This window comes from Mustelus asterias, chromosome 16, assembly GCF_964213995.1.
Source record: "Mustelus asterias chromosome 16, sMusAst1.hap1.1, whole genome shotgun sequence".
NCBI lineage: Eukaryota > Metazoa > Chordata > Chondrichthyes > Carcharhiniformes > Triakidae > Mustelus > Mustelus asterias.
In genome coordinates this window covers 74537548-74558474 of record NC_135816.1, presented here as the reverse complement: position 1 = coordinate 74558474, position 20927 = coordinate 74537548, and the positions used below count along the sequence as shown (strand labels likewise).

The 20927-nt window shown below is 44.5% G+C and overlaps 1 protein-coding gene across 1 annotated transcript in view; it reads right to left on the bottom strand.

Annotated features, from left to right (window-relative positions):
- Window positions 1–20927, bottom strand: part of LOC144505530 (serine/threonine-protein kinase 32A-like) — a 249148-nt gene that overhangs the window by 11279 nt on the left and 216942 nt on the right. Inside the window, exon 11 of the mRNA XM_078231656.1 lies at window positions 436–500. Within this exon, the coding sequence (XP_078087782.1) occupies window positions 436–500 (65 nt within the window). The remainder of the gene's footprint in view (window positions 1–435; window positions 501–20927) is intronic.

Genomic DNA, 20927 nt, shown 5'->3' with positions numbered 1-20927 from the left:
TCGCACATCCTGGTAAACCTTTTCTGCAACCTTTCCAGTGCTATCACATCCCTCCTTTAATATGGATTCTGGAATTGCACACACTACTCTAGTTGTGGCCTAACCAATGTTTTATACAGTTCCAACATAACTTCCCTGCTCTTAAACTCTATGCCTCGGCTAATAAAGGTAAAAATACCATATGCTTTCTTAACCACTTTATCCACCAGTCCTGCCCGAGTGCATCACCTCAAATTTATCTGGATTGAATTTCATTTGCCACTGATCAGCCATTCTGACCAGCCCATCGATATCCTCCTATAATGTTATGTGACAAGACCAATTTGTGTTCAGACTTATTTCTGAGGAACTGACAACCTCACAATGTTGATTTTATTATTAAAGATATATAATGTTGGATCATTGTACTATACAGAGAATTGACTGAGCTCTTACCTCTCTCTGTTAAAAACGATAAATTCCTTCTGGACTGTGTCTAGATGTTGCTGAAGATGTCCATTCTTCCGATGTTTAAGCAGATGATGCAAGACATTGAAAATATAAAGAAAAACACTGTAAGGGACTATACACCATAATATTTCTCTCTCAATATTAAATGCCATGGTCAAAACCAGTTCCTGTTAAGGCATTCGGCTGGCAAACAGAATGCAACACAGCTATTCAGTAAAGGAGGGAGAGAGAACACAGGGACATTCAGGACTGTTAGCCTGCCATTATTTGGAAAATGCTAAGTGAAGTCTCAACAACACATTTTGAAAATAATAGTATCATCGGATAATGTCAACGTTGTTTTACAAAATGGAAATCATGTTTGAGAAACATATTAGAGTTTCTGAGGATGTAACAAGTGATGTAGATAAAGTGGAACTAGTAGATGTAGGGTACTTGAATTTTCAAAAAGCATTTGATAAGATGCCACACAGAAGGTTGTTATACAAGATAAGGTCTCATGGAGTTGGGGTGTGATAAATTAACAGGGACAGAGGATTGGTTAATGACACGAAGCAAGGAGCAGGCATAAATGGGGCATTTTTAAGTTGGCAGCCTTTGAATAGTAGAGTACCTCAAGGATCAGTTTGGGGCCTCAGCTATTTATAATTTATGACTCAGGCAGAGAATAATGTACGTACGTTTCATGATAATACAAAGCAAGTAGAATTGCAAGCTGCGAGGAGGACAAAAAGAGGTTGCAATATGATTTAGATAGGTTCAGTGAGTGGAAAACAAGGGAAACAGTGCCCATGGGCAGTGCTAGCAGGGGAGGGGCAGGGCCTAAGGGGAGGCAGATGGCAGCTGCACACTCTGCAATCGGTGATTGGTCGGGCGGGAGGGGGGGAGCTGCGAAATCTGCAATTGGCAATTGGCTGGGGTGGCAATTGATTGGATCAGGGGTGGGTATCAGGATGGCGATTGGCCGGAGGAGGGGGAGTATAGGGGTGATATTCAGGAGGGTGGGGCGGTCAGCCGGGGAGGCTAGTGAACAGGGGGAGTGGGGCATGGTGGGGTGGATGATATCTTTGGGGTATGGGGGTGGTGACTGACAGATCATTTTGTTGCACTGAGCAGAGCGATCTACGCATGCACAATAGAGCCCTCCAGTGTGAGCAGTCGGCTTTCTGATGTCAATAGGTTCTGTCCACTTCCACTACTGGCTTGAATCACACTTTGCCTTTTTTTTGCACTAAGTGCCATAAGATGAGTCTGAAGGCTTACTGAAAAAAATGGGTGTGATTCTCTTCAGTTTTCATGCTTGTTTGACACCGAGAACTTTTTTGAAAAGATCGCCCCCAAAGACTTTCATTTATGTAACACCTTTCATGACCACTGGATGTTGTAAAGCCAATTTAACAATACTTCTGAATTGTAGTCATGGTTGTAACGTAGGAAATGTGAAAGCCAATTTATGCACAGCAAGCTCCCACAAATAGTAACATGGTAATGAACAGGTAATCTGCTTTTGTGATGTTTACTGAGAGATAAATATCGACCAGGACACTAGGGGATAACTCCCCTGCTCTTCTTCAAAATAACTTCACAGGATCTTTCACATCAAATCATGCAGGCAAATGTGGGGCCTTGGTTTCACATCTCATCTGAAAGAAGGCACTTCCCTCTGTATTGTACTGCAGTATGAGCCTTGATATTTGTGCAGGTGTGGGTCTGAAACCCAGAACCCTGTGGCTGGAATTCTTCCATTTGGGGACTAAGTCCTGTGGCAGGGGTTGGAATGTGAAGGCCAGTGGGAAAACACGCCAAATCTTCCAGCCCTGACCTAATTAATTATGCAACCAGGTGTTTTGTGCTTTATTCTGTGGTGGGGCAGGCCTTATGACTCATAGATGCTGACCTATGAGGGCGCCATCTTGAAAAGGCACCAAACATCTCTGGCCCACTATGAAGAAAAGGTGGACCTCCTGAAAATGAAGATGGAACTCCAGGAGCACTCTGTGACTGGAAGATGGACCTGCTGAGAAAGAAGGTGGATCTCCGGGAACATTCTGAGGTTGGAAGATGGACCTCTCCAGGACATCAAAACTGGAAGATCCACCTGTAGATGCTCCCCCTACCCACTGCTATGGTGCTCCGGGCTCCATGGCCGTCATACTCCACCCTGAACCCTGGAGACAGCCCCAAACATTGTTTAGGTGAATTCCGATATTTGTACGACATGTTGTTCCAAATGTGTTTCAAATTGGCGTGTTTTCCCACTGGTGCCACAAAGAATCAGCCATGGGTGGTCAGACCTTCATCTGCATCTCATTAGCAGGATGCAAATGAGTTTCATGTTGGCCTCCAGCAGGTTTTCTGATCCGCCATGGTGGGCACCAGCGAAGATACTGCTGTAAATTCACACCGGTGTAAAACCGATTTTTGGGCCACAGACTGAATTTATCCTGCTCCCCTGCCCGCCATTGAACCCGGCAGTGTGGCTTGAGAGGACTCCACCCTGTAATTCAGAGGGGAGAGTTCTGCCCACTGAGCCACATCTGACAGCATTTTAATGCAACTGGAATTCTATAATGTCATCACCAATGGTGCATGTCCCATTGTAAAACCTATCCTATCACATAAATCTCATTAATATAATTAAATTGATGCTGTAGGAGAATGAGGTATATGACTGACATAAAGCAAGAACTTAACATTTCGCCCTCTCTCTTGTCCTTTGGATGTCTACATTTGCAAAGTTCCATGGCTGGGTAGTCATCAGGACTGTAACTCCCTGCCTTTTTCCCCCAAGCCCGGATCATCACAGTCATTACATCATGTCAAACATCCCTCTCAGCTTGCTGTAAACATTAAGATTGAACTGACATTTAGTGAGCAGAAAGATACAGAGAATCTATCTACAGAACTTTGAACTAATGACCCCCGAATACTCTTACTAAATGCTGACATGAAAAATCTTCTATGCAGTCATTTTTTGACATTTACTTGTTTTGACATCCCATGAAATAGACTGACACAAATTCCTGACAGCCAGTGGGTTCTGGGCTACGCACAATCAGAAAGCACAAGAAGCCTTGGATCTGATACTTTTTCAAAGGAGATTAGGCAGTCAGGATTTGACAGGATAGTGAGAAAACCCCCAAATAAAGATGTTGTTAAATTGCATGGTAGTCTGCTGCCACTATTTGAGGTTAACAGGCACCAATGGGAGGCTGCTCTGTTGCTGCCCTAAGGGCCCCATCATAAAAATGTTGTTGCATTCTAAATTTAGGAAGCCTATCTCTCCAGATGATGCTGTCACTGGAACAAGCCTTTGGCAGTTTAGCAACACCTTTGTACCAACAATGCTACAAATTAATTTCCAACATGGTTAAATAGGAAACAGAAGTGTGGCTTGCGCTCTGTTGGAAAAAGCAGTGAGTTATTCCTTCTGGGTTTAGGGGAGATGGTGTCACAATGGTAATGTCACTGCACTTACAATCCAAGAGCCCAGGGTAGTGCTCTGCAGACATCTGGAATTCTAAAACTTTAATGGTGATCATGAAACTATTGTTACAAAACCCCCTCTTGTTCACTTCCTTTAGGGAAGTAAGTCTGCCATCCTTGCCAACAGCAATCTTAACTGCTCTCTGAAATGGCCTAGCAAGCCACTTAGTTCAAGGACAATTAGGAAGGAGCAACATGTGTTGGCCAAATATGCCCATTTCCAATGAAGAATTAAAAAACCTCTTAATTCTTAGTCCTTATTTTGAAGTGATTTTGGTTCTTAACTTCGGGAACTTTACAACATTCACAACTCCTGCCAATGGAAGTATAACCTACCTTTCAGATACCTGTGAGTTCTGATCTTGATTCAGCCTACTAAAAATTTCCCTCAGTCTCTGGTACTAGCTCAACCTTCAATGACATCCCTTTTTCAAGGATGTTATCTGCTTTTCTTTTGTTCAGCAAATTAAGTATAGCTTATACATTTTTTAAAAACATTTTGACTGAATTAGTTATAGCTTTTTCAAAACCCACTCCATTGGTTTTAATCAGACAGCCAACATGCCACTTTCAAATTAAGTCCGCCACCGTCATCCACACCGACAGCAAGGAGGCTGGGCTAGACTGCATGGATTTCAAGAGTTCAAATCCACCTAACCTCTCAACACTTCATTTGAAATAATTTCCTGCACATGAAAAATATGCTGAAGGTACCACGCAGCAATCTAATTGTTGGGCTGGGAAATTTGGCCACATTTTTCCTTTGGTTATAAACCCACCTTGGTTGTGATCTGAGACAATAGATATAATGATAATAAATATGGGCAACACATCTCAATTTTCCCAGCATTTCTCAGAAGAGTGGGGCAGAAGACCCAGTAAGGGACAATGTGCACCCTCTTCTAAAAACAAAATGCAAGCTGCTTGGCGGTTACAACCCATGGAAAGATGGCAACATCCCTTGTTTGCCAGAATTGAAAATAAATTCAGGAACTAGAATCTGCAACTCTCTCTCCAGAATGGCTTTGGATGCTGGGTCAATTGGCACTGTCGAGAGTGAGGATCAGTGTACATTTTGTTGGATAATGATATCAAGAGATATGGAGACAGATCAACTGAGCTGAAGATCATGATCACCTGTGACCTAATTGAAAAATGGAGCACAGTCGAGGAGCTGAATGATTTAATTATGTTTCAAATATTCCTAGTATCAGGACTGCCAAAGTAAATGTACCTATCTCGGTACACATTACTAATATTGGGGCACAGTTTGTATGCATGCAATTATGAGGTGGAGCATCTAACTGCAAGGCTCACAAATACCAAACAAAAAACTCACACCGTGACAGAAAGGAGTTGTAAAGTAACTCAGCCACCAGAAGTGACATGCCTGTGCAATGGTATGGAATGGCACAAGGAGGGATAAGAGCTGCCCACAGTGTGCGCTGGCTGACTGGGTACTCTGCCAATTTCTCACATTTTGTATGCATATCTGGAAGAGGCCCTTCATGACCACCGACAGTGCACTGGCTGGGGACCAGCTAACATGAGTAAGATATTTTGGTCTGGAAACCATACCAGAAGTGAATGAGGAAGGAATCAAGTAATGGTGAGCCTTCAAGCAATGTAGGGCCCTCCTGGTGTCCTACCACAAAGAATCATGGTTGCTTTCTGGATTAGACACATTTATCTGCAGAATGAAATAAAGGAAAGAATCTAGAGCCTTTTGTGACCTCAGTACATCCCAAAGTACTCTACAGCCAATTAAACCATTTTGCAAGTGTAGTCACTGTTCTCATTGAGAAAATGTGACAGCCAATTTGGGCAGAGCAAGCTCTCAGAAACAGTATTGTAATAATGATCAGATGCATTTTTAGATGGTGGTTGAGGGATAAAAATTGACCAGGACACCTGGGTAATGATCCTGCTCTTCTTTGAAATAGTGTCAAGAGATCTTTTACATTCACTTTCAGAGTGTTGACGGGGCCTTGGTTAAATCTTATCCAAAATACATTTTTGATGTTTCAGTGGTGTCATATTACCTGATCAAATTATTGAAGTGGTGCAATGCCTGCTTTTATAGTATCAATAATGCCTTTGATCCTATAGTTATTAGTGGTGAGAAGTAATGAATTTACAACTGTTACTAAGAGAGAGAGAAAACAGGATAGGATGAAAATCTTTGCATAGTCTCCTTTAAGAGAAAAGTAAAGATATTTGACAAACGATGGGTTGAATTGCCAACTTCTCCAATGTAGATATCTGGGATTTATATCGAGTTAATTGCTTCTTCCTGCTGGAGAAAATGAAGATCTTCTCCTTTGCAAAGATTACAGGGTGAAGTTTCCCAAGTTCCAGGCTGTCCCTGCACCAGGGCTGAAAGTGAGTGTCGAGTCCATGTGGAAAGTTAGCTGGACACCGGGTGGCATATTACTGGCAGCAGCCTCTCAGAGCTGCTGGGCAATCAGAGGGCATTGCTGAAGCTGCAGGCTGCCTCCATGTTGAGGCACCCTCGAAGGCCAGGTAACTTCTTTTGTCCCCATTGCGTCAGGACCAGACAGACAGGCCCCAGTGATCAGAGGGGTGAAGCCTGCAGTGGCATCAGATCTATAGGGTGACCCTTATCATTCTGGTTGAAGGTGGGGTTCTCTGAGGGCCATTAAGGAATCCACCCCCCAGCCCCAGAACCAGTTGGGAGGCTGTTACTGCTTATCTGCAGTCTCTCCTCCTTCCCAATGCTGGGATATGCCAGGGCTGGAAGTGGTGGTTAACTGGTTTGGTATGTCTCTGCCATTACTGCCAGTGAGAATATCCTGTAGTTGCGGGAAGACATTAGGCTCTCTTTTCGCTGCTATTTTACGAGTCTGATAGACTCGTAAACTGCCTGATAGACTGCCTGATAGACAGATGGTAAAGTCCAGTCCATCGACTCGATTTTTCTCTCCACAGATGCTACCTGACCTGCTGAGTATTTAAAGAATTTCCTGGCTTTACCACAGTTCTTGTGATGGGAGTCGGATGCTCAAACTTTGAGGGTGCTTCCCTGATCCTACTTTGGTTGGCTGTGGGACCAGTCTGGCAATTGTACTACAGGTGGCCTTCTAATGGACCGTTTGTGGGCAGCTGTCCAATGAAGGATGACAGGCGGGTTCCAGATGCTGCCAGTCCAATTACAGAGCCCCCACAGCTCTGAAGTCTCAGGAGAAGTGGTCACTCATATGCCGGAATTCTACAGCCCACCCGGAATCGGAGCAGGCGAGGAGTGGACAATGAGAAGGTCCGTTGACCTCAGTGGGATTTTCCGGTCTTGGGTCGAGTGAGGCTGTAAAATCTTGCCAATAGTATTTAGCAAAGATTGTTAAAAATGGTATGGATTATGAATGGTACAAAGTAAAAGATTTAATTAGCTTCTGTGAAACTGGTTTCACTGTTGCTCTTGCTAGTCTTCCATCTGAAGGTCTTCTTTCAGGTATTCAAGTAAGAACACTGTCATATCCATGATATTTGTACAGATAAACAAGAATGGGTGTTGTACCGCGATTTTCAAACTCTTGGCAGAAGGTACAATTACAGATTCCACGACAAGGTGAACAATGCCAGTTAGGATCCAGTAAAACAGTTCTGACATATTCACTACTACAGTTCACAGACAGCTCTACATATTCTCCGTTTTGACAATGTTACTGTACCAACACCCTCGACAGGATTGGTGGCAAGTGGCAGGCAGGAAGGAGACACCCTTGGGGATCCTCCCGGTCAAGAAATAAGAAAATTCAGGGGCTGAAGGGTAATCCGCTCTGAGGAGATTGTGGGCCTGTGGGGACTGGCTTCCCCACCTGCAGCTCCCTCTGTAGTGCATGGAGCCTTTTACTCTGATGGCTCCCATCTCCCTCCACTTCCCCCTTAACTCCACCCTCCGAACCCCCATCTCCTCCCACCCTACCTCACCAGCCTCACCTTGGTGTCCTCTCCTCATTGCATTGGGGTGACCACCCACTACGAAGTCCTAAATGTCCTAAAGTGGCTCCTAATAAAGCCTTTAAATATGTGAATTAGCTGTTCATCTCTGTATAGCAGACGTCTGATCCACTTCGCACTGGGCAACTTTCCGGGAGGTGGGACTATGTCAGAGCATGGCCACTATTACTGCCCTAGTTCCCACACCTCATTTTGCTGGTATATTGTAAAAAAAGACATGTCGTTGAAGCTTTTTGTGTTGCACTCATCAGATTCACAAAAATGTTGACTCTAAACCGAACAAGAAGAAGGTGCTGCTTGGTTAGCAAAAGGACTTTGATTGATAGAAGCGTTGACATGGAGAATGCACCAGGAACAATTAACTGCCAAGCTTTTGTTTAAATAAAACCAGGCAGGTCAACTCTGATTTGTCATCATTGTCATGGGGAATGAACCAGAAAATTCTTCATGAGTGCTAGAAGCCCCATATAGTCACACAGGGTCCTGTTCATAGGAAGAACATAAGACCATACCATAAGACGTAGGAGCAGAATTAGGCCACTCGGTCCATCGAGTCTGCTCTGCCATTCAATCGTGGCTGATATTTTTCTCATCCCCATTCTCCTGCCTTTTCCCCATAATCGGGGCGGCACGGTAGCACAGTGGTTAGCACTGCTGCTTCACAGCTCCAGGGACCTGGGTTCGAATCCCGGCTCGGGTCGCTGTCTGTCTTGCACATTCTCCCTGTGTCTGCGTGGGTTTCCTCCGGGTGCTCCGGTTTCCTCCCACAGTCCAAAGATGTGCGGGCTAGGTTGATTGGCCATTCTAAATTGCCCCTTAGTGTCCCGGGATGCATAGGTTAGAGGGATTAGTGGGTAAATACGTAGGGATATGTGGATAGGGCCTGGGTGGGATTGTGGTTGGTGCAGACTTGATGGGCCGAATGGCCTCTTTCTGCACTGGAGGATTCTATGATTCCCTGACCCCCTTATTAGTCAAGAACCTATCTCTGTCTTAAAGACACTCAATGACCTGGCCTCCATAGCCTTCTGCGGCAAAGAGTTCCACAAATTCACCATTCTCTGGCTAAAGAAATTCCTCCTCATCTCTGTTTTAAAGGATCGTCCCTTTAGTCTGAGATTGTGCCCTCTGGTTCTAGTTTTTCCTACTAGTGGAAACATCCTCTCCACGTCCACTCTATCCAGGCCTTGCAGTTTCAATAAGATCCCCCCTCATCCTTCTAAACTCCAACGAGTACAGACCCAGAGTCCTCGACCGTTCCTCATACGACAAGCTCTTCATTCCAGGGATCATTCTTGTGAACCTCCTCTGGACCCTTTCCAAGGCCAGCACATCCTTCCTTAGATATGGGGCCCAAAATTGCTCACAATACTCCAAATGGGATCTGACCAGAGCCTTATACAGCCTCAGAAGTACATCCCTGCTCTTGTCTTCTCGACATGAATGCTAACATTGCATTTGCCTAACTAACCGCCGACTGAACCTGCACGTTAACTTTAAGAGAATCTTGAACAATGACTCACAAGTCCCTTTGTGTTTCTGATTTCCTAAGCATTTTCCATTTAGAAAATAGTCTATGCCTCCATTCCTCCTTCCAAAGTGCATAACCTCACACCTCCACCCATTCCACATGTCCACCCATTACTCCCTTTTCAACCAAGCAAGAACTTGGTTCATTGTTTCATTCCCAGGGCAATGCCTTGACCAATCAGAGGTGACCTGCCTGGTTTCAATTTAAACAATGCTTGGCAGTTAACAGTTCCCTGGTGGATTCTCCATGCCAATGCCTCTACCAATTGGAGCTCCCTTGCCAACCAATCAGCATTTTCTTTGCAAGCAGTATAAATTGTTGTTCTCTTTAAATTTCTTGCCAATCTTTCCTGATGAGTGCGAGATGAAAAGCTTCAACTGCATGTCTTTTTTATCAGCAATAGTTAAGTTCTGTTCTACCTCTCACTTGTTTTGATCATCTGGATAATGAGCAATCATTTTAAATGATACAACAGCACTGGTGATTATGTGATCATGAGAATCACAGAATGGCAGTGATACCTCGACAAGCGTCTGTTTTAAGCAAGTATCAAAATTATACAGCATGAGAAATGATTCTCTTGAAGAGTGGATCATCACACTTCAGTCCTTCCAGCTAGTGAACAGCGGTTGTTCTTCCTGTAACATTTAATTAATTGTGCCGTTCGCACAAGTTCTTTCAACTGCTACATACAATTATGCAGCATCTTTTTATCATTCCCATTCCCTGTTTGAGCGAAGGTTTAATGTTCAATAATAAACCTCTTCAAAATGAATGCTTAATGTGACTGGAGAGAGTAATTCAGGGAGAAACTTGTGAAAATGAAATATGGGTCAGTGTGAATGATCTAGCTTCCTGCAGTTTGTAAAGGGCCTGTAGTTTCACAGAGCTGTTTATTCTGCTGTTGCTCAGCTTCTACCCTGTGCCTAATGAGATTTTGAATTTTCTAATTTAGCTGTTAGAGCTTATTCAAATCTACTCTGCTCTTCATCCTCTAATACAGTGTATCAAAATGCCCACCAATCACCACCAGTTCACAGTCTCTTACCATCCCCAAGTCACCACCTGTTCCTTATTTTTATCCTGTTTGAGATAAACTCTCCCAGAAAATTCATGAAGAAGAGTTGTATTGGACTCGAAACATTAGCTCTGTTTCTCTCTCCACAGATGCTGCCAGTCCTACTATTTTTTCCAACACTTTCTGTTTTTATTACTGAGAGTTCATAGAAATCATAGAAACCCTACAGTACAGAAAGAGGCCATTTGGCCCATCGAGTCTGCACTGACCACAATCCCACCCAGGCCCTACCCCCATATCCCCACATATTTTACCCACTAATCCCTCTAATCTAGGCAAGCCAGGACACTAAGGGGCAATTTTAGCGTGGCCAATCAACCTAACCCGCACATCTTTGGACTGTGGGAGGAAACCGGAGCACCCGGAGGAAACCCACGCAAACACGAGGAGAATGTGCAAACTCCACACAGACAGTGACCCAAGCCGGGAATCGAACCCAGGTCCCTGGAGCTGTGAAGCAGCAGTGCTAACCACTGTGCTATCGTGCCGCCCAAGTTATTGGGCTACCTCTGGCTGCAGCAGGGTATCTTCATAGAAATCATAGAAACCCTACAGTGCAGAAGGAGGCCATTCAGCCCATCAAGTCCGCACCGACCACAATCCCACCCAGGCCCTATCCCCACATATTTACCTACTAATCCCTCTAACCTACGCATCCCAGGACTCTAAGGGGCAATTTTTAACCTGGCCAATCAACCTAACCCGCACATCTTTGGACTGTGGGAGGAAACCGGAGCACCCGGAGGAAACCCACGCAGACACGAGGAGAATGTGCAAACTCCACACAGACAGTGACCCAAGCCGGGAATCGAACCCAGGTCCCTGGAGCTGTGAAGCAGCAGTGCTACCCACTGTGCTACCGTGCCCCTCATTATTTTATAGACCTCTATAAGATCACCCCTCAGTCTCCTATGTTCCAAAGAAAAATGTCCCAGTCTATCCAGCCTCTCCTTACAACTCAAACCATCAAGTCCCGGTAGCATCCTAGTAAATCTTTCCTGCACTCTTTCTAGTTTAATAATATCCTTTCTATAATAGGTTGATCGGAATTTACACAGTATTCCACATGTGGCCTTACCAATGTCTTGTACAACTTCAACAAGATGCCCCAACTCCTGTATTCAATGTTCTGACCGATGAAACCAAGCATGCCGAATGCCTTCATTACCACTCTGTCCACCTGTGACTCCACTTTCAAGGAGCTATGAATCTGTACCCCTAGATCTCTTTGTTCTGTAACTCTCCCCAACGCCCTACCATTAACTGAGTAAGTCCTGCCCTGGTTCAATCTACCAAAATGCATCTCCTTGCATTTATCTAAATTAATCGCCATCTGCCATTCATCAGCCCACTGGCCCAATTGATCAAGATCCCACTGCAATCCTCGATAACCTTCTTCGCTGTCCACTATGCCATCAATCTTGGTGTCATCTGCAAACTTACTAATCATGCCTCCTAAGTTCTCATCCAAATCATTAATATAAATGACAAATAACAGTGGACTCAGCACCGATCCCTGAGGCACACTGCTGGTCACAGGCCTCCAGTTTGAAAAACAACCCTCTACAACCACCCTCTGTCTTCTGTCATACAGCCAATTTTGTATCCATTTGACTACCTCACCCTGGATCCCGTGAGATTTAACCTTATGCAACAAGCTACCATGCGGTACCTTGTCAAAGGCCTTGCTAAAGTCCATATAGACAACATCAACTGCACTGCCCTCATCGACCTCCTTGGTTACCCCTTCAAAAAACTCAATCAAATTTGTGAGATATGATATTCCACTCACAAAGCCATGTTGACTGTCCCTAATCAGTCCTTGCCTCTCTAAACGCCTGTAGATCCTGTCTCTCAAAATACTTTCTAACAACTTACCCACTACAGATGTGAGGCTCACCGGCCTGCTGTTCCTAGGCTTTGCCCTGCAGTCCTTTTTAAACAAAGGCATGACATTTGCCACCCTCCAATCTTCAGGCACCTCACCTGTGGCTGTCAATGATTCAAATATCTCCGCTAGGGGACCCGCAATTTCCTCCCTAGCCTTCCACAATATCCTGGGAAACACTTCATCAAGTCCCAGGGATTTATCTACCTTGATGCGCTTTAACACTTCTAGCACCTCCTTGTCTGTTATCGGTACACTTCTCAAGACATCACTATTTATTTCACCAAGTTCCCTAACATCCATGCCTTTCTCAACAGTAAATACTGATGAGAAATATTCATTTAGGATCTCACCAATCTCTTGTGGATCTGCACATAGATGACCTTGTTGAACCTTAGAGGGCCTACCCTCTCCCTAGTTACTCTTTTGTCTTTTATGTATTTGTAGAACCTCTTTGGATTCTCCTTTGCCTTATCTGCCAAAGCAATCTCGTGTCCCCTTTTTGCACTCCTGATTTCTCTCTTAACTCTACTCCGACACCCTCTATACTCTTTAAGGGATCCACTTGATCCCAGCCTATGCATGTCATGTGCCTCCTTCTTTTTCACCTTCACACTCACTGACTCACTCTCATTCAAATTGGCTGGAGGTTGATCCCAGCCTATGCATGTCATGTGCCTCCTTCTTTTTCTTGACCAGGGCCTCAATATCCTGAGTCATCCAGGGTTCCTTACTTCTACCAGCCTTGCCCTTCACTCTAAGAGGAATGTGCTTACCCTGAACACTGGTTAATACATTTTTGAAAGCCTCCCACTTACCAGATGTCCCTTTGCTTGCCAACCCAATTAACTTTTGGAAGTTCCTGTCCAATACCGCCAAAATTGGCCTTGCCCCAATTTAGAATTTTAACTTTTGGGCCATCCCAAGTTACTGAGTTTACAACAAGTTTGGGGACTTTGTAACTTGACTCTTCATTGACTGAATCTGTTGGCTGATTTGTGCATTAATAAGGGTGTGCATTGTTACCATTCCATTATCTTTCCAGGGAAATTTGGTTCCCTGGAAGGAGCTTCATTCTGTATTTAACTACACCATACCCAAGCTCAGAGCACTTTCTGCTGTTGCTGGGCTTGAAACTGGAAGCTTCCCATTGTTGTTATTATATTTTCATTTTTTATACCAATTGCCAAAGTGAGGCAATTTAAGATTTTGAATTTCAAGTCTTCTACAACACACCTTCCCAACAAGACATATATATCATCATCACGGTGTCAAAATTCAGGAACTCCCTACCTAACATCTTTGTGGGAACATCTTCACCCCCTGGATCACGTGATTTAGAGCAGGCTTGTCCAACCTTTTTACGTGGAGGCCATGTTTCAATTCTTCCCATTCTTGTGGGCTAATGAGCAAATTTTGGAAAGATGAGGCTTGACATTCAATGGTGTTACCATCACTGAATCTCCAACTGTCAACATCCTTGGGGGTTACCATTGATCAGAAACTAAACTGGACTCGCCACATATATATTGTGGCTACAAGAGCAGTCAGAGGCTAGGAATACTGCGGCGAGTAACTCACCTCCGGACACCCCAAAACCTGTCCACCATCTACAAGCCACAAGTCAGGAGTGTGATGGAACACTCCTTACTTGCCTGGATGGGTGCAGCTCCAACAACACTCAAGAAACTCGACACTATCCAGGGCAAAGATGCCCGTTTGATTGGCACCCCATCCACAAACATCCACTCCCTTCACCACCAATGCATCTTATAGATAGTAGCAGTGGTGTGTACTATCTATAAGATGCACTGCACATACACTCCCACACCTCCCACCTCCCCCCCCCCCCCCCACACACACATACTCCAGACACACCCCACACACTTCACATCCACCCACTCACTCAGTCACCCGCAGATCCACTCATTCACCCAGCCACCTTCACACTCACTGATTCACTCTCATTCAAATTGGCTGGAGGTTGGGGGAAGCGGAAGAAAGGCCTAGATTGAAACCGGAGTCCTAGTGGCTCCTGAACATGGGTGCCTGCTGAGAAGAGGGCCAATAATTGGGGAAACGTGGCTGGAGACAGATCAAAGAGCTGAGTGCCAGGCCAGAGCACCAAGAGTGGGGGGAAAGCCATGGGAAGATGTGGTGAGCAGATGCTCCACATGCTCCAGAGTCTATCTTCACAAAGGTGGCACAGTGGTTAGCACTGCTGCCTCACAGCGCCAGGGACCCGGGTTCGATACCAGCCTTGGGTCACTGTCTGTGTGGAGTTTTCATGTTCTCCCCGTGTCTGCTGGGTTTCCTTCAGGTGCTCTGGTTTCCTCCCATAGTCCAAAGATGTACAGATTAGGTGGATTGGCCATCCTAAATTGTCCCTTAGTGCCCCAAGATGTGTAGGTTAGGGGCATTAGCCATGGTAAATGTGTAGGGTTACGGGATAGGACCTGGGTAAGATGCTCTGATGGAAAGTCAGTGCAGAATCGATGGGCCGAATGGGATTCTATGATACTCGCAGTTGCCAGTGTTAGCTGCTCCTCCAATCACAGCCTGTTTCACTCCACATTCGCTGATAGGCTCAATGCAGGAGAGAAGCAGACTGATTGGAGGAGCAGTCCCCTGCAGAAATCTTCAAACCCACTGACCCACCTTACTGGCATTTTCAACAATCGCTCCGCGGGGCACAGAACGGGCTGCAGGTTGGACAAGCCTGGTTAGTGAGTCAACATTGTAACTTTAATGTATTTCAATCTGTGTTGCACCATGAATAATCTCTTGTGACAAACTCAATCCTGGCAGATAGACATTAGCTGGATAACATGGAGTCCATTCCTCCTATATATTGCTTAATCTTTTACTAATCAAATGAGGGACCATACTCTGAAATTACTCTGTTTTTAACAGAACATTTCATTTTAGAAAGAGCAACACTACAGAGCAGCTTTTCGTTAACCTCTCCATCCTGTTGCTTAATGTCTTGCCACTAGGGGTGAAATTCATATTGAACCAAGCCTTAAGTGAAGCATTGATCTCACAGACATTAGACATTGAGAATAAGCTTTATTGCCTATTGTGAGTTATTCCAGAGAGGATGAGATTTCTTCTTGAGCCGTTGCAGTCTATACGGTAAAGGTGTTCCACAATGCTGTTATGTAGCAGGTTCCAGGTTTTTGACCCAGTAATGATGAAGGAACAGCCTAAATTGGGATGGCATGTTAATGGGAGGGGATCTTTGAAAGATAATAATGGTAGGGGCATCAATTCCGAATAGTAAAGACTGCCAAAGTAAGCTCCTAGCTTGAGTATTCAAGCTTTTTATCTTCTTTAATTGTTTGTTATATGAAGCCTTGCAGACATTATGTAAAATTTAAATCAATGGGCCAAATAATTTGTATCAATCTTAATTTTGCAGATGGTAGTTAATCTTAGATTTTGCATTTTCCATCGCTGAGGCAATAGCGCAAAGAACAGCCAAAATTCAGGGAAATGGTTTGCTCCAAGGGTCTATACTGGGCCCTCTATTCATAGAATCCTTACCGTGTAGAAGGAGGCCATTTGGCCCATCGAGTCTGCACCGACAACAATCCCACCGCAGGCCCTATCCCCACAACCCTACACATTTATCCCACTAATCCCTCTAACTTACACTTCCCGAACACTAAGGGGCAATTTCGCATGGTCAATCAACCTAACCTGCACATCTTTGAAGAATGGGAGGAAACCGGAGCACCCGGAGAAAACCCACACAGACATGGAGAGAATGTGTAAACTCCACACAGACAGTGACCCAAGTTGGGAATCAAACCCACGTCCCTGGAGCTGTGGGGCAGCAGTACTAACCACTGTGCGACCGTGCTGCCCCTTTTTATTTATATGGACATTAGCATAGGAGGAATGATATCAAAGATGGAAGTTTTATTTTTTAACATGGAGGATTAACAAGGTTGTAACGCTTCAATGGAAGTGACAATTAAGCCAGACCATAATATCATTTCATTGGAGAAGAGTGTGAAACTAATATATAACCGGATTCAGGGAAATTTCCGGCATCAGCAGTACTTCGCTGTGGTACCAGCTGGTGGCAAGGGCTGCCCACTCGTGATGGTCAGGTTATGCAGCATGGAAAGGACTAGCAGGAATCTTCACAGCTGCTCTGCCAAGTACTGCAGAGCTCCTCCAGAGCTGTCAAGCACTGGAAGCATTACATTTAAAAAAAATTCTTTCATAGGATGTGGGCTTTGCTGACAAGGCCAGCATCTGTGGCCTATCTCTAATTGTTCTTGAACACAGTGGCTTGCTAGGTCATTTCAGAGGGCAGTTAAGAATTATTGCTGGCCCCGCATTGTGGGTCTGGAGTCAAATGGAGGCCAGACTGGGTAATGTTGGCAGATGTCAACCAGTTGGGTTTTTACAACAATTGATGACAGCCTCACACCGCAGGCTAGTTTTTTATTCCAGATTTATTTAATTGAATTTAAATTCCACCAACTGCCGTGATGGGATTTGAACCTATGCCCCCACAGCATTAGGGGCCTGGGCCTCCGGATTAGTGGCTCAGTGACATTACCACTGCGCCATCATTGCTAATCTAGCACGTCAAAGGTTTGCTTTTAAGATATTTCATGTGGCAACATGGCTTTCATTGTATTCATGCTGACATGTGTGTCACAGGCACCAGAGTCATGTCATTGGTGGATAGTCACTATCACCCAGTAGCCACCCTGTGGTTTGCTATGGTGGCTCAAATGCCACTGGCCCAGCAGACTGGCACACAATGATGTCATCATGGCTGCTGTCAGGACTTTGGGCATCATTCTGCATGATTCACTGCCAACAGTCACAGGCTGAGGAAACAGAATCCCTTATGGTTCTGGTACAGAGCAGAGGTAATATGAGGCGCTGCAAAGCAAGGTTTGTGCGGTCAATGGCACCTTGTAATGGTTGTCCTGGGTAAGAGAGAATAAAATGTAGCTAGCTTTCATTGAACAGGAAGTCTCAGTGACCTCCCTTATGCAACAGCGGACGGCAAACTCCAAAATGTTGAAAATTCTCCAGCTCCAGCCTGGGAGGAATTGTGACTCTTCTCATGGCCATGGTCACCTACACAGCCACTGACAACGCTGTCCTTGTCCTGCTCTGAGAGAGCAATGGCGGCTGCAACAGATGGCAGATTTCAGCAAGGGCATTCTGAGTAAAGCGTAGAGATCTGACACATTGGCTGGGATTTTTTTCTGCTCCCATTTCCATCAGGTGGGTTTGGTGATGGCAGCAGAAAATTTCACGCGAAGCTCACATCACTTTTCATGCTGACATAAGTGCGTGATGCAATTGGCCCCTCCCTCGTCAGTGACTCTGCATGTTTCCCGATGTTCAATGTCAGGAACATTTGAATACATTATCATCTCATTATCGTCTGAATCACCCCCCCCCCCCCTCCTCCTCCATTAGAAAGTCCACTCATAACAGCGCGTGGGCAGACCAACATGAAACCCAACTTGTCTCCCAAGGTGTGCACCTGGAAAGCAAATCTCCCAGAGGAGTTTAGATGAGTGCATTGCTGAGGGTGGGGAAGAGGGTCATGTCTGGGCACACCCCTGGTGCTACCCAGGCACTGCTGAGGGGTGAATATTGAGCACTGGGGTGGCTTTTAAAATGGTAGCCTGATTTCAAGGAATTAAGTTGCTGGTGGGGTGGGCTCAATAAAGCCAGCGCCATGTTGTGGGACCCGCCTCTTTATGTTTTTCAGACTAAGTCCAGGACAACGTGGTGGAGAAAGCTACCACTGCCGTTGGTGGCGTCAGCACCATTTTTCCTGCCCACTATTGGCCTTTACTGATATCTGATAAAATTCCGCCCATTGTTCCTTGCTGAGTTCAGGTGGGAAGACTTCTTTCAAAACATCCTGATGGATATGGCCTCCTCCTCCCACTCCCTCATCCAACAGCTTCAACTGGTCTGTGGGGCTTCCTGTTCATTCGACCAGTCATGGTATATTCCAGAAGGAATGCCTACCAGTGCATCATGTCAAGGGACAACTGGTTTGTGCAGAAGCCTTGAAGCCAATACAAAGTCCTGCAACATTGGCCACACCATTCCCTGTGGACCATAGCAACTAGAAATAACTGTAGAAAGACTAATCACTTGTAGAATCGTAGCACCAGCCAGGAGAAATCAATCAACAACGATACTGAAAGTAGTTGATGATCTCTTTAAATACTGTTGGTGGGGAAGTAGTCATTCCGACCGATGAATGAATGTTAGGTTGAGGGAAGATGTAAACAGTGTTGAACTCCAAATGGCCCCTTGACATCAAATCAATCTAATATGCCAACTGACATCGCCAATGTGCTTGGTCTGTATACTTTGAATGGACATTAGATGGCATCTGCACCAAGATGATATCCAGCATGGTTTGCCTCAATGGCCTGTATACTCAACGTGGACGCCATTCTGGAGCTGAAAGGCTGAATGTAGACTCCAAAAACCAGGCATTAATGAATTCAAGCTATTTATAGAGTCAGAGTTTACAGCATGGAAACAGGCTCTTTGGCCCAACTTGTCCATGCCGCCCAGTTTTTAACCACAAAGCTAGTCCCAATTGCCCATATTTGGGGCATATCCCTCTATACCCATCTTACCCAAGTAACTGTCAAAATGTTTTTTAAAAGACAAAATTCTACTGTCTTTACTACTGCCTCTAAATTTCAACTTACAGAATTAGCAGAGGTCAACACTTTTTTTTAAACCAAGGAAAATGGACTAATTAAGGGGACAAGGCTAATGAACATTTATAGGGTTAATCATTTTCACTTTAGTCCTGGAACAACCACGTCCCTTTGACATCACAACAATGTCACATGCAAGTGTTGTGCGGCTACGTAATATGTTCCATTATAACATTACATTTTCACCACTTTGACACCAATGGGAAAAACGTGGTTTAATTCTGCCCTGCGGAAATTAGCAGCCTTGTGTATTAACATAATTGTTTGCCTTTTAGATCACAATGCAGTGAATCCGGGCGTATGAACTCCTGAGGAACACAATGTTTCCAGGAGAAAGGAAAATAATTTTTCCACAACAAGCTCTCACAATGGAAACTTTTAGTAGGAATACCTTTGTGGTTCTCAGGTGTTGTGATTCAAGTACCTGACCTTCTCCTCTTCCTATGTAAGGGGTGGGGTAAGCTTGTTCAACCCATGCAGACTTCAGGGAAAGACTGACAACCTGATTAGCTAGTGAGCAGATTGTCCAACATTGTAGTAATTGCATGGTGTTCTTTTCCATTGAAATGAACAGATTGGAAATATTGTGTAGTTTCTAATATGAGCAGCCTATCCATAACACGAGTTATACAGATCGTAGAGATTTGACAATCTAGTATGAGCAGGATTCAGTGTAAAGTTGTTAAATATGGGACCTTGGGCACAATGAAAGGTTTTACCTGACTAACAGCTATATCATACTCCATTTTGACTGTAACTTTATTTTAAATGAATGCTCTTTGGATGGCAAGTTGGTAATTTTCTTCACAGCGCCACAGTCTTACACTGGTCCAAACAGTGAGCCTGTTCAAAAGATCCAGGTTCAGACCCTAATCCGAGATGAAAAGCCAGTTGTGGTTGTTAAATTAGGCTGTTCAGCAGGTATGTCAGAAAACACATATTCACCAAGAGTGGTGGAAATCTGAAACTCCCTTCCCCAAAAAGCTGTTAAGGCTCGAGGTCAAGTGAAAATTCCACAACTGAGATCGATAAATTCTTGTTAAGCAAGGATATTAACGGTTATGGAATTAGAGCAGGTAGTGGTAGTAAAGGTTATTATGTGATATCTTGTGCTAAACTTGTTTTGAACACTTTTTAGACTGAGAAGAAATTAGATATAGTTCTTGGGGTTAAAGTTTAAAAGTTTATTTATTAGTGTCACAAGTAGGCTTACATTAACATTGCAATGAAGTTACTGTGAAAATCCCCTAGTCGCCTGTTCAGGTACAATGAGGGAGAATTTAGCATGGCCAATGCACCTGACAACATGTCTTTTGGACTGTGGGAGGAAACCGGAGCAGCCGGAGGAAACACACACAGACACGGGGAAAACATGAAAACTCCACAAGGGCAGTGATCCAAGCCAGGAATCAAACCCGGGTCCCTGGTGCTGTGAGGCAGCAGTGCTAACCACTGTGAAATTAGATGTAGCTCTTGGGGCTAAAATTTAAAGTTTTAAAGGGATTAAGGGATATGGGGGGGAAGGTGGGTCAGGATATTGAATTTGATGATCAGCCATGATCAAAATTAATGGCGGAGCAGGCTTGAAGGGTCGAATGGCCTACTTCTGCTTCTAGTTTCTATAGACCACATTTGGAGCACTATGTGCAGTTCTGGTCACCATATCATTAAAAATGACATAGAGGCCATGGAGAATATTTACAAGGATGGTACCAGAAATTCAAGGTTACATTTCTAGTTTCGGGAATGAAGTAACAGATAAGTCATTTTTCTTAAGAGAAG